A 14,023-nucleotide genomic window follows, 5' to 3' on the forward strand; every position below is an offset into this window, starting at 1 on the left:
GGGGAGTTTTTCCTTGCCACCATCACCACAGGCTTGCTCATTGGGGATAGATTAGGGATTAAATTAGCTTACGTTTAAAGTCATTCAAATTCTGTAAAGCTGCTTTGTGACAATGTCTATTGTTAAACACGCTATAGAAATAAACTTGACTTGACTATTCAGTCATTCATCAAAAACTTATAGACGGTATAGAAATAAACTTGACTTAATAATTGCAAAGTACGGGAAGATGGGTGCCGCATTTGGCTGGAGAGTTTGACCATCGATCACTCTCACTTGGTCAAATGCACACCACAGACTCCCATCTCGTGACTGCTCAAAAGGGAAATCCTGGAGGGAATCCCCGAGAGCAGGAGGAGGGGTGGGCTGCTCCTCACTCCTCGTATCGTCCTGACGTGGTGATGACGTGGACGGCTCTGTGGCAGCTTCTCCAGTCAATGCCACACCGGGATCCCCCTGTGACGTTGCATGGCAGGACCCACTCCCTACTACGTATTCCGTTAAGGTTCAAAACCCTGGCCAATCAATTCCTAAAATCAGCAAGTGTGTGAGATGAGGATTAACTTATTAACGCCTGAATTCTATGCTTTTGGCCCCGGAATAGAATATGGACCGACACTAGCAGATAATTGTGAACATCCACGTGCACACACAACACCTTCACTGCTTGTGCTCTCCCCAATGCCTCACCTTGCATGAGGCTTTGGTGAATTGAGGTCTGATTACAACCGGAATCCACCAACGTGTGATGTGTATCCCCTTGAACGCTTACCGGTATGTGATACGTTCCGCCCCGATTGGGGGTGGTCTCTGGTGCGTTGGGGATGTGGATCACAGCTCCCACATCCGTTGCGGAGTCTTGACTCGGGAGATGCTCTGGCCTCCCGCTGCGCCAGCACACCGGCCCAGGCTTTCCCTCTGCACTGGCGTTATGAGTGTCACTCACCTGAGGGGGAGAAGACACAGACACAGAAGAGGGAGATGGGAGGACACCACGGGTGCGATGGGCTGGCTGGGGAGGAGCCGGCTGCCGCCTCCACGGTGGGGGAATGGGGTGGGGAAGAACGGAGAGAGAGAAAGGAAACGAGGAGAGGCATTTCGTCTGCCTGCCACCGGAACCGCCTCCAGATGGTCCTCCGCCAACTTGATGGCTCGTTCTAGCGATGCTGGGCAGTGACACTGGACCCATTCCGCCGTTCCTTCCGGAAGTTGAGAGGTGAACTGTTCCAGTGCCACCAGATCGATGATCCTGTCAGTGTTGTGGTCTTCTGCCCTCAGACACTGCTGGCAGGTGTCCTGGAGTTGCTGGCCGAATGCGAACAGCCGGTCGACCTCCTCCAATGTCAGCATCTGGAAGCGCTTGCGATGTTCTTCCAGGGAGTGGCCAACACGCTGCAGGATGGCTTTCTTCAGGTCGGCATACATGAGCCAGCTGTCAGCAGGGAGCTGCAGCGCTGTGAGTTGTGCCTCACCAGTCAGGAGTGGGAGGAGGCACGCCATGCACTGCTCGAGCAGCCACCCTCATGTTTCGGCTGCTTGCTCGAAGAGAGCAAAGAAAGCTTTTGGGTAATCCTGTGGGCCCATCTTCGTGAGGGTGACATGAGGGGCATCCGCCGTGGTGATGGTCAAAGCCCCTGCCGACACAAGCAGATGCCGGAATGCCTGGCGATCTTCCTCTTGGGCCAGCATCAAGGCTTCAAAACGTTGCTCTTGCGGTCATCGCTTGATGCTGGTTCTGCTGGGTGGTAGCGAGGGCATGGGTGAGTTCTTTGAATGGGGAGGACACCATGTGCTGGTTCCCTTCTGTACGTCTTAGGTTTTGGCGTCACTGTAACAAGTCTCTGATGTGGGTGGAGTACAGAAGCACGGCAGGTGGGAATTGATGTTCACGCACACACACTTTATTCCACTTATTTTCTTAGCTTTCCAGCTTTATACTCTCACAGTCACACATGCAAAACACACGTGCTCTGGTCGGGAGAGCTCCCCTCTCTCTGCTGTCTCCCTCCTTTTCTATCCTCCCTCACTGCAACACAGACATACAGCATTAATTAACCACAGGTGCATTGACTTTGCCACTCACCTTCCCTGGCCCTGCCCTCCATTCACAAGCTGATGCTAGGCCACGCCCCTGCTGCCACAATCATTTTATAAGGTCTCATATAAACATACAACATAAAGCTAGTAGTAATTATTTTAACTTCTGTAACATTCTGCATCGAAAAACTGGATTCTATGTATCCTTAACCTGCTCCTCTGTACCTATTATGAAATATATGGGTGATTATCCATCCAAACGAACTCGCTCGGTGAACGAGCTCACAGATCAGATCTTTGAGGGTGCTCTGAAGGCAGAGCCTTTAAAAGATGAGATCTACTGTCACATTCTCAAACAGCTCACTGAGAATCATGTGAAGTAAGTCATCCAGCATATCCACCTGTCTCTTCTGCATGCACTGTTATCTCCAGCCATCACAAATGCCTTGAAAGACAAAAACACAATGATTGCGCACTTTCAAAACTGCATTTTTAAACTTATGCATAAGAAACTATGCATGTGTGTGCAGGTATAGTGAGGAAAAGGGCTGGGAGCTGCTCTGGTTGTGCACTGGTCTCTTCCCTCCCAGTAATGTCCTCCTGCCTCACGTCCAGAGGTTCCTGCAATCAAAGAAACACCATTCACTCTCTCTGGACTGCATGCAAAGATTGCAGAAAGCCTTGCGGTATGGCCTTACACACACACACACACACACACACACAGAAGGTGCAGTATTTATTTTTCTTAAAAAGTAGTTTTCTTCATGGGGACCAGCCAAATGTTTTTTTCCAAATGTCTTATATTCTGTCTGATATTCCTATCCTTATGGGGTCAGTTGGTGTTCACCAAGATAAGATATAAATACGTACATTTATTTAGCATTTGTGGAAGGATTCTTCACTGTCAGCAGTTTGTATCAGTCAAAGGTGAAGCTGACACAAGACAGTCTTCCAGACAGGATGATTTTTGGTTTATCAGTGTGTATTTTTTTTTAATTAACTTCAAGAGTGAGAAAAATGAGGCTGGTGAGGGAATGACTGTTTTCGCTGCTATAACAAGTGATAACAGGGACTAACTTGGTGATAGGTTTTGATTTGTATGTACTAAAGAAAGTGGAATTGATAAAGTATGAGTGATCTAGAAATATGGTCATCTGCCACCTATGAGATTCTGCCTCAACGGATCAATTTGGGAGCGGCAATCACTAATGTAGACACAGCTGTTCAGATGTTTCTCATTTTACTGAAGGACAATGTGTGAATATATTCACTTGCAAGAAAGCAAGCACAACTTTATTCATCACACACTTGTGAAATTTCCTCTCTGCATTTAACCCATCTGAAGCAGTGAACACACACATGCACAATGAGCACACACACATACCCAGAGCAGTGGACAGCCATGCTAACAGCGCCCGGAGAGCAGTTGGGAGTTAGGTGCCTCCAAGGGCACCTCAGCCCAAGGCCGTCCCATATTAACCTAACCACATGTCTTTGGACTGTGGGAGAAACCGGAGTACCCGGAGGAAACCCATGCAGACACGGGAAGAACATGCAAACTCCACACAGAAAGGCCCTCACCGGCTGCTGGGTTCGAACCCAGAACCTTCTTGCTGTGAGGTGACCGTGCTAACCACTACACCACTGTGCCACCCTAGTGTGGTGTAGCAATATGATTGGAAAATGTGATTTCAGGAAGCAGAGTTGGCCGAGTGTGATAGGGTAGCTTGAACGGGGGATGGAAAATTACTGAGCAGGATAGCCTGATGAAAAACAGAGAGCAGATGTTCAAGCAAAGATACATTTCAAGAATTTAACTGAAACTAGACAAAACCAGTTACAAGCATGGCAAACAAATATCTCTATCACTTGGTTTGTGGATATTCTACTACATTAAATGTAGGTATAAATGGATAAACTGTTTCAAGAATTTAACTGAATGTCATATCTCAATAAACAAATGTTTTTATTATTGGTTAATTTCTGTTGTAACATGCTGTTATCGAGGCTTTGCACCATCACGTGAACCCATAGCAATGGTAACTACGCCGCTATGGGGTCACATGATGGTGACCAGATGAGTTAGTTGTTATTGATCAGTATGGGAAGGTTTTGCTGCAGTTTTGGTTGTGCAAATCATTCCGAATGAAACAAAGACATCAGATTTTTCCCCCGATAATTTACTTTTGGCAAATTAAAAAATTTGCCAAAAGTAAATTATCGGGGGAAAAATTTTGAGATTTCTAAATGTAGGCGGAAAAATGGGAAAAAAACATTCAGCGCAACTCGGTGTCAAATGGAGAGGTCAAAAACTCGATGGTGTGCTCACTTCATTTCCACAAAGGTCAGAATTTTAAAAAAATCGCAATTGCCGCAATATTCATGCACTGTATTTTTATACAGTGACGTGAACATGAACAACACTACACAGCCTAACCTTCACCGAGACTTAAAATGCATTTACATACGGGGATCCTTCAGAGCGCATTGTGTGTGCACTTGGGAGCCAGTCATTATGGGAAACACCTGATGCTGATTTGAGTGTAATCAGCATGTGCATGTAAGGACACTGCTTTCACAGAGACTTTGCAAGTATTCTGCCAGGTATGTGGCAGCAGATGGATCTAAGTGCAGGAAGAGTGTTTATTAGCAGGCATGATATTTACAAAATAAAATGCAAACAAAATCGAAAGAAGGGTCATAAACATGACTAGAAACAAACATGACAGTGAAAATGATAATACTTCCCAAAGCCTCCTTGTTCTTATATGCACGTGCTGATTGTGCTCAAATCAGCATAAGGTGTTTCCCATAATGACTGGGTCCCAAGTGCGCGCTCTTAAGGATCCCCGAATGTAAATGCACTTTTTAAGTCTCGGTGAAGGTGAGGCTGTGCCGAGCCACTGGTGGTACCGTACTTGTGTTCACTTCGCTGTATAAGAATGAGCCCCTTGGGGCTTCCGGTTTGGCAAATGGCTGACTAGTCGTGAAATCAGAAGCTCCCAGTCGTTGAAGTGATTATATTTTTCAAAGCCGAAATTCAAGTTAATAGCTAAAGGAGGGATGAATAAGACTAAGAAAGAAACAGAAAAGAAACAAAAGGAGCGAGGAAAAATGGGAGATAAAAAAGAAGACGACGTCAAAGACAGGGCAAATATTGATGACATGCTAGCTAGCATGAAGACTGGCTTCGACGGCGTGGGTAAGCAAATTGAGTCCAACAGGGAGGAAAACCGAAAAGAAATGAAGGACATTCGAGAAAGCATTCAAAACGTTGGAGGTATGCTCAGACAGGAACTCGCCACTTTTAAAGAGGAGATTGGCAAACGATTCGAAACCATTGACATAGGAATGGAAGCTCAAGGCAAAGACATTAAAGACCTACAAGATCGCGTGGTGGAAACCGAGGCGTGGAATACCGATTTGAAAGAAATTCTTGCATCCTCTTTGAAGCAGCAAAGGGAGCTACAGGAAAAAATGACAGATTTAGAGTGGAGGTCGAGAAAAAATAATATAAGAATTTGGGGAGTTCCGGAGGGCACGGAGAAAGACTCAATACATGGGTTCGTTGAACGTCTGCTCCGCGAAAAGCTTAACATCACGGAAGACACCAGTTTACAAATACAACGCGCCCATAGAGTGAGGACATCCAGGTCGGCTCAAAATAAGAATCCTAGAGCGATCATTGTCAACTTCTTGCAATTCCAACAGAAGGAGGATGTCCTCAACAGAGCATGGAAGACCAAAATCGAAATTGGGGGAAAGAGAGTGACTTTTGACCACGACTATCCAGCGGAGGTGGCTGCAAAGCGCCGCGACTACGCTGGGCTGAAGCGAGTTTTGAAGGACGGGGGAATTCGATTCCAGTCTCCACGTACGGCGCTGAAGATACACTGGCAAGAGGGCGTTCAGACATACAACACCCCGCAAGACGCAGCGAAGGCGATGAAGGAAAAGGGATTACAGGTAGACGGACTGGTAGAGGAAGAGCCGACACTGCCAGAACAGCAGCTCGAGGCAGCATCCAAGTGGCGCAGAGTAAAAGACAGGGGGACAGGCATAGCCGAAAGAGCAAGGAAGCAATTGAGGCGGTTCTCCTGGAGCACTTGAGTGGAGAAGACTGGAAAGTTCAATGGACAGTCACGAACCCTTAGTATAATGTCCGGTTTTCTAAATATTATTAGACAACCCACTCCGTCTGATTGCTGACTTATTTTTTTATTTTTTGAAAGTCATGTAAGTAGCTCTTCTATTACTACTTAGGTTAAGGATGGGTTATATGCCTACCTGCTAATTTGTTTTAAAATGAACATTGAAATAACTACATAAATAATTGTTTAGCCTTTAGAATATTTCTTATCTATAAAGCGAGGTTGAAGTATCCCATATACTATTTTGTTTGGCTTTGGAGGGGGGAAGAAATGCAGTAAGACTGGGAGCAATGGTTTCAAGAAGTTGGACACTTTTAGCGTGAACGGAGGACTTCAGTTTGGGGAGTTTTCCATCGCTAAGGGGGGCCCTCTGAGGAGAGGATTTCCCCTCACCCCACCAACAGGGGAAATGGGGAGACATAAATATCCCCAATATGCCACGGAGGCTCACTTTTCTGTTTATTGTTATATAGTTAGAACAGCTGTTGCTGATGTGTTTTTTGTTTTGGAGTTTAGCTTATGGGTAATGAGAATGTATTGGGGAACTGATGTATAATGCAACATGAGGGTGTTAAGGTGGTATCATTGAATGTGAATGGGCTGAGTAGTCCAATTAAGAGGGGAAAGGTTATGGCTAAATTTAGAAAAGAAAAATGCCAGGTGATTTTTCTTCAGGAAACACATTTGTCCACAGAAGAACATGAGAAACTGAAGAGATTTGGATATCATAATACATTTTATAGCACCTACCACAAACACCATAATAGAAGAGGAGTAGCCATATTGATAACAAATTCAACTAAATTTGAACTTGAACAGGAAAAACCTGATAAAGAGGGAAGGTATGTCATGGTAAAGGGTAAATTGGAGGGACAAAAAGTGACACTTATCAATGTATATGCACCTCCAGACAGCGAGAAAAGCTTCTTTAAGACTTTATTTGACCTCATTACAGTAGAGCTAGAGGGGCTTCTAATATGCGGAGGGGACTTTAATATGGTGTTGAACTACAACCTAGATACAACAAGCACCAAAAAGAATAAGACATGGCTCAATAGATACATGCATATGCAACTGTCTGAATTGGGACTAATAGATGTTTGGAGGGACACACATCCCTTGGAGAGGGACTACACACACTTTTCAGGCCCACACCAAATATATTCAAGGTTAGACTACTTCTTTATAACAAAGGGAGATTTATATAGGGTAGAGGACTGTGTAATAGGGGTAGCAGACTTATCAGACCATAATGCAATTTATCTGACAATAAAATTACATGCAAGAAGGAGGACTACAGTGTGGCGGATGAATGTTGGGATACTGAACGATAAAAAACTAGTAGAAAGAACAAAAGAGGATATAAAAAGGTATATAGAAGACAATGATAATGGGGAAGTAGATCCAACCATTCTTTGGGATGCACTCAAGGCAGTTATTAGGGGGAAGTTAATAGCATACACAACAACTCGCAAGGCGGCCAGATTACTATATTATGAGACACAAATTGATCGTTTAAAAGAATTAGAGAAAAAACACAATGCTAAAGGTGATCCAGAGATAGTCAGACAACTGAAAGAGACAAAGACTAAAATTGATAATGTATTATTGACAGAAGTGGAAAAGAAGGCAAGATTTATTAAACAAACTTACTATGAAGGAGGTGCTAAAGCCAGCAGATTACTGGCTAGGCGTTTAAGGAAACAACAAGCATTGAACACAATATATAAAATTAGAGACCCCCAGACGAACGACTTGATAACTGAACCAGGTGAAATAGACAGAGTATTTAGGGACTATTACCAAAGTTTATATACACAGCCATCAATGGCAGGCGAACAAGAAATAAGAAACTTTCTAGATGGGCTGGATCTACCTTTAATAGGAGAGAAACAAAATGAGCTGTTGACTGGAGAAATCACAGAAGAAGAAATGGAAGGGGCAATCTCTAGGATAAAGAACAATAAATCTCCTGGGAGTGACGGATTCCCTTCAGAATTTTATAAAACATTTAGACAAGAGTTAACCCCTATATTGCTTGCTTCATTTAGATACACAATTAAAGAAGGAAAAATCCCACCGTCATGGAAGGAGGCCATTATCACGACTATACCAAAAGAGGGAAAGGATAAAGAGCAATGCAGTAGCTATCGACCAATTTCAGTGCTAAATGTAGACTACAAGATGTACACCTCAATACTTTCTAAGAGGTTTGAGACATTCATGACCGATATTATAGATGAAGATCAGACTGGCTTTATTAAAGGACGACAGACACAGGACAATATCAGGAGGATGATTCACATTGTAGAAGAGACCCAACATACAAAAAAAGGTGCCATTTTAGTTAGTGTAGATGCGGAGAAAGCTTTTGACTGCGTAAACTGGACTTATCTATATATGGTGTTGGAAAGATTTGGTTTTAATGAAAAATCTGTCAGTTGTATTAAAGCGTTATATCAAGAACCGTCTGCTAGAGTTAAGGTGAACGGAAGTCTCACAAAACCATTTTACCTGGAAAGGTCAACAAGACAAGGGTGTAGTCTCTCCCCGACTCTCTTTGCTATATTCATAGAACCATTAGCACAGGCAATAAGGCAAAACCAGGACATCAGAGGGGTTGAGGTGAAAAATAGAGAACACAAGATAGGACTATTTGCAGATGATGTGGTGGCCTATTTGGAACAACCCAATAGATCTTTCCCTGCACTGATGAACCAATTGGAGGGATATGGATATTATTCAGGATATAAACTTAATGTTAATAAAACACATATTCTGGCCATTAATTATGCACCAACAAAAGAATTAAAAGATAGATATAAAATTAAATGGAACTCAGAAACAATTAAATATTTGGGAGTGAACATCACAAAGGGAATAGAGAAGTTATATAAAGCAAATTATACTCAGATTAACGAGGAACTCAGACAAGACATAGGTAGATGGTCAATGTTACAGTTGGATCTTAGCTCAAGGATAGAAATAATTAAGATGAATGTATTGCCAAGACTACTGTATTTGTTCCAAACTTTGCCAGTAATGATTCCACAGAAACAGTTTATAGAGTGGGATAGATGGATTGCTAGGTTCATTTGGGCGGGTAAGAGACCTCGGATTAGATATCGCACCATGCAACTCCCTAAAGACAAAGGGGGCATGGCAGTACCAAAACTGCAAGATTACTTTTATGCAGCACAACTCAGGGCAGTATATTGCTGGTGCAATGAAAAATATATAGCCAGATGGAAAGACATAGAGATGAAAGAAAGGGCCAGCCCACTTCAAATACTAATAACCAATAAGGAACTATTCAAGCAAGAAGAAGTACAGCTGAGCCCAATAAGCAAATTCACATTGGAGATTTGGCATTTGGTAATAAGAAAATATACATTGCAGGCAGAAACTAAGATCTTGAGGTGGATATCTCACGATAATAGATTTAAACCAGGGTTAAGGGACCAAGGCTTTGAGAGGTGGGCACAAAAGGGTATTACAGCTATATGCACACTTGTCGAGGGAGGGGAAATGAAGAGCTTTCAAGTCCTAAGGGATACATTTGGGTTAGAGGCAAGGGAGCTATTTAGATATTTTCAGGTAAGGGACTATTATTTAAAGGAAATTAAAGCAAAAGAACCGAGGGAGCAGAATGGGATCATTAAAATAATCATAAAAGCATATGAAGGAAGAACATGTAGAGTAATCTCAGCTCTATACCAAGCTATTGGTGCCAGTGGGGGTAACTCAACCATGTACATTAAAGAAAAATGGGAAAAAGAGCTGGGCATAGAAATAACAGAAGAGAACTGGAACGATGTATGCACATCCCAACATTCAACAACGGGTTCTAGAGTATGGCGAGAATTTGGGTGGAAGAACATTATAAGGTTTTTCATAACACCAAAGATGACTGGGAGATACACACCACACAAAAGCTTATGTTGGAGACTATGTGGACAGGCGGAAGCAGATCATGCACATGTGTTCTGGAAATGCCAAAAAATAGAGACGTACTGGAAGGGAGTGTGGTGCGAACTAAAAAAAATACTGGGATATGAGATACAAAAAACATCTTTGGTACTGTATTTGGGATATATACCACAAGACGAGGTCCAAGGAGAAGATGTATACCTGTTAAAAGTATTACTTGCAGCTAGCCAAAAAGCAATTACAAGAGCATGGTATAAGGAAGACCCCCCCAACTCTAGAACAGTGGTTTAGTATTGTGGAAGAGATTTACAGCATGGAAAAGCTATCATACATTTTGAAAATGAGGGAAGAACAATTTGAAAAGAAATGGGAGAAATGGTATTGGTACAAGGAGGAAGATGATACCACGGACTGAATGATAATGTGTCAGACTTGATTGTTTACATCTACAACAGTATAAATGAAGGGACCCATAAGCTGTTCATACCTTATTTCTTTTATTTTATATTTTAATGTTATTGTTATTACTATATCTTTTTTACATGTTATTTTTCTGTTCTTTTATTCTTGTACATTGTATTTGGATGTAAAAGATCTAATAAAAAACAAAGTTTAAAAAAAAAGAATGAGCCCCTTTCTGCAGTTGTGAAATTATTATTATTATTATTATTATTATTATTATTATTTTAATTCTTACCTTCGTGGAAATGAAGTGAGCATACCATAGGGTTTTTGGCCTCTCTGACTGAGAGTCCCACTGAATGTTTTTTCCCATTTTTCCTTCTGCGTTTAAAAATATCTCTAGTTTTTTTTTTTCCCGATGATGAATTACTTTTGGTAAATTAAAAAATCTGATGTCTTTGTTTCACTCAGAATGATTTGCCAATCCAAAAACATAGGACCCTTTTCACGTGACGTCACGACAAACGCGGCCGCCATTTTGGACGTGTACTACCAGTAGTTTACCACAGCCAGCATTGAGGAATGGCAGCAAAGAAAGTGTTTATTTTCAGCAAGACTTCCATCATGCCACTATGTTGTTGTGCACCTGGATGTAGTAACCATCAACAAACAAGGTAAGGGTTATCATTTTATCGGATCCCGGTAGATGCTGACCAACGGAGAAGATGGATAGTGGCATACCAACGCTTGTGTAGTGACCACTTTGTTGGAGGTAAGACGAATAAAATTAGCCAGAAAAGGCATTACATTGCTGTTAACATTCCATTCTAGTTTACTGTAATTATGATCTGGCAGCTATTTACACCGGATCCAGTGTAAATAGCCGCTGGAGCCAACGTCCGAGGTTCCGGCGCGCGCTCGCTCGCGGCCCGGCCAGAGCCGGCGGCCGCGGAGCCGGCGCGCGCTCGCTCGCGGCCCGGCCGGAGCCGGCGGCCGCGGAGCCGGCGCACTCGCTCGCGGCCCGGCCAGACGTTGGCTCCGGCAGCTATTTACACTGGATCCGGTGTAAATAGCTGCCAGATCATAATTACAGTAAACTAGTAAATACAGTTTTCTGCATCTCGCTCCTTTTTCTTTTGTTTGTCGCCTTCCTCGCATTCAAACCGATTTGAGCCGAAGTCCACTACATGTCCAAAATGGCGGTCGCGTTTACGAAGGTCACGTGACTGAAAAGGGTCCATACTGATCAAGAACAACTAACTCGTTTGAATGAAGCACTACAAGCGTGCCCTTTGTCATGGCGGCATAGTTACTGTTGCTATGGAGTGATGTGACAGTGCAAAGCCTCTATTGGAAATCAACTTTGTGGTGGTAGAAGTCATGCATCACACCATACTGTTCCTGATTATTTTCTGTCAAGTTTTTTTTTCCCCCATTCATAACATCATTTCACTTTTGAATAACGGTTCCTTTAAAAACTTTCTGTAAAACCTGCCACCTTGTCTTTTTGTGTCTCTTCTTTGCCATTGACAAGCCCACACTTCTGAATAAACACATCTTGTTCTGAAAAGTACTTCTCTGTGTAAACAGCACCTCATGAATATTTTATTGTGTTCTATAACAGGAATGGCTCCAGGAAGTATCCTCCTCATCTGGTTGAAGTGGAAGCAATCCAGCACAAGACCACACAGATCTTTCATAAAGTGTACTTCCCAGATGACACAGATGAGGCAAGCAAGCAAAATTGAGTAGCGATCATTTATTTTTAACAGAACTTGTGCACAGTCTAAAGGTGTACAGTACATCTGCATCCAGGGTGCTGCATGTGCTTTTTCTTCTGTACAGTACATAGTTTAGAAAAATAACAGATAAAGCTCCAGTGTGCTTGCTTAATCTCTTGTTATACTCACCCAAAAGTTCATTTTATCTACACTAAAAAAACTGCTGATATAATTTAAGTCAAATATGATGAGCTAATTTATGCATTAATGCAGAGTATGGAAGAAATGTGAGTACTTGTAGCTACAGTCTTTATTCTCAAGATAAGAATGCCTTTGGTGGTATTATCTTGAGAATAAATTATCTCATCTCATTATCTCTAGCCGCTTTATCCTGTTCTACAGGGTCGCAGGCAAGCTGGAGCCTATCCCAGCTGACTACGGGCGAAAGGCGGGGTACACCCTGGACAAGTCGCCAGGTCATCACAGGGCTGACACAGACAACCATTCACACTCACATTCACACCTATGGTCAATTTAGAGTCACCAGTTAACCTAACCTGCATGTCTTTTGGACTGTGGGGGAAACCGGAGCACCCGGAGGAAACCCACGCGGACACGGGGAGAACATGCAAACTCCGCACAGAAAGGCCCTCGCTGGCCATAGGACTCAAACACGGACCTTCTTGCTGTGAGGCGACAGCGCTAACCACTACACCACCGTGCCGCCCCAGAATAAATTATTATTATTATTATTATAAATGTGTATCCTTCCACTTGCTAGTGTTTTCATTTTCTCTTCATGAAGTGTTTGTGAGGTAACAGCGTTCTGTGCTAGCTGTGCTGTACGTGCTGCACATATACATCTGCTGTATTTTGCTCAGTTATTTTCACTGTTTCCCTTTATATTCCTGATCCTAAAAATTATTTTTATATAGTTTGAATGGATATTCAAGTTATATAATATGCCTGGTAAAGATATTTCCTAAAAACTACAAGATCATGTCCTCAGTGCATGTACTTAGTGCAGCAGCACTGCAAGAAATTGCATCTAAGCAAGTGAAAATATTTTACAAAAAAGTCGCCACTTGGATTTAAATAAGCAAATACTTAAGAGCCTTTGATTGGATAATTATTGCAGTGATTAATGTGTTTCAGCTGTTAACAATTCTTTTAACCCAAACTGATGCAGTGAGTAACATCATTTCTTGAACAAACATGTTGGAAGATGTATCCCGTGGCAGTGTTGTAGTCGAGTCACTAAACCCCTAGTCCAGTCTCGAGTCTCCAGTGTTCAAGTCCAAATCAAGTCCAAGTCATTAAAGAAAATTTCAAGTCGGGTCCGAGTCGAGTCCATTACTGAGCCGAGTTGAGTCCAAGAACAAGACTCCAACCACACCATTTGACGGTGGCTGTTGCTGCCTTTATGTGAAACCGTCTCTGCTACTGCGTTGGACTAACGTTACTGCTTGACTGCCCCATTTTAGTTAATAGGCTACAGATAAAAAGCTTGTTCATCGTTCAGCAAGCCCCGCTATCAACAGGGCAAATAACATGAGAGAAGGTTGACACTAACTAGTTCATCGGCTGGTCAGCAAGCAAGCCCCGCTTATCAACAGAGCAATGAACACAGCATGTCACTTACTTAATTTTGGTCTTGGGTTTAGTCTTGCCAAATGATGACTGAAGTTTGAGGTTGTCCCCGTCGTCTCCTTGATAGTGCTTTTTCATATGGAACACATAGCAGTGCATTTTTTTTCACTGCATGAGAAGTCTGTATAAGCA

The 14,023-nt window shown here is 42.7% G+C and overlaps 1 protein-coding gene across 1 annotated transcript in view; it reads left to right on the forward strand.

Moving 5' to 3' along the window:
- The window catches only part of myo7aa (myosin VIIAa), a 233,156-nt gene that overhangs the window by 201,652 nt on the left and 17,481 nt on the right, over positions 1-14,023 (forward strand). Inside the window, exons 37-39 of the mRNA XM_060924322.1 lie at positions 2,263-2,416; positions 2,568-2,723; positions 12,145-12,250. Coding sequence (XP_060780305.1) covers positions 2,263-2,416; positions 2,568-2,723; positions 12,145-12,250 — 416 coding nt within the window. The remainder of the gene's footprint in view (positions 1-2,262; positions 2,417-2,567; positions 2,724-12,144; positions 12,251-14,023) is intronic.

This window comes from Neoarius graeffei, chromosome 6 (genome assembly GCF_027579695.1).
Source record: "Neoarius graeffei isolate fNeoGra1 chromosome 6, fNeoGra1.pri, whole genome shotgun sequence".
NCBI lineage: Eukaryota > Metazoa > Chordata > Actinopteri > Siluriformes > Ariidae > Neoarius > Neoarius graeffei.